Raw genomic sequence first — 714 nt, 5'->3', positions numbered from 1 at the left:
TCTGGCAACGTCCAGAGCGTGATGGTGCTGAGTGTCGCGTGGACTTTGCCACTGCATTTGTTTAACTGCAGGCCTGCAGGAGGTACAGGTTGCTGCAGGGATTGGAGGTGGTGGAAGCACATAAGCACTTGAGGCTTTAAGGCTGAGGCACCAGTACAGCAGCTGGGAAAGGCTCTGCACAGCTCCCCTCGCTGTGCTCATGGAGTTTAACCAGGTGAGCACCAAGACACCACCTTGGCTGAGTCACGGAGTCCCAGAGCAGTCTGGGTTGGAAAAGACTGCAAACACCATCTCATTCCAACCCTCCCACCTCCAGCAGGAACACCTTCCAGTAGCCCTGGTTGAAGGTGAGGCTCCAAACCCATCCTGCCACTGCTGGAGACACAGAAACCTGCTCTCTGAACTGCACTTACCTATCCTGCCCAGCCCGATGATGCCCACTGTGCTGTCGGACAGGCCATATCCACACATCCATAGGGGCTTCCACGTTGTCCAGCCACCACTGGCAGAGAGAGTGGGACAGGAACAGGTGTCATGGAAAGCTGTTCAGAGCCCAGCCCCGGTGCTCGGTGTGAGCTGCATGAAGCCCTGGCCTCGGCCCCTTGTCACCAGCCCATGTGGCACAGCTCTGGGGCCACCCACAGTGGGCACTCACCTCTTCACCTGCTCTGCTGCCTCTGGCAGACGGCGGCACACGGACAGCAGCAAGGACAC

At 58.5% G+C, this 714-nt stretch overlaps 1 protein-coding gene across 1 annotated transcript in view; it reads right to left on the bottom strand.

Moving 5' to 3' along the window:
- The window catches only part of GRHPR (glyoxylate and hydroxypyruvate reductase), a gene marked incomplete at its 5' end in the record, with an annotated part of 3,541 nt that extends 2,833 nt beyond the window's left edge, over nucleotides 1-708 (bottom strand). The window contains 2 exons of the mRNA XM_017739019.1: nucleotides 414-502; nucleotides 656-708. Coding sequence (XP_017594508.1) covers nucleotides 414-502; nucleotides 656-708 — 142 coding nt within the window. The remainder of the gene's footprint in view (nucleotides 1-413; nucleotides 503-655) is intronic.
- Nucleotides 709-714: the final 6 nt, after the last annotated feature.

The sequence above is a fragment of the Corvus brachyrhynchos genome, unplaced genomic scaffold, assembly GCF_000691975.1.
Source record: "Corvus brachyrhynchos isolate BGI_N302 unplaced genomic scaffold, ASM69197v1 scaffold1097, whole genome shotgun sequence".
Lineage (NCBI taxonomy): Eukaryota > Metazoa > Chordata > Aves > Passeriformes > Corvidae > Corvus > Corvus brachyrhynchos.
The sequence above is the reverse complement of the archived record's forward strand: the minus strand, read 5'-3'. Positions and strand labels throughout refer to the sequence as shown.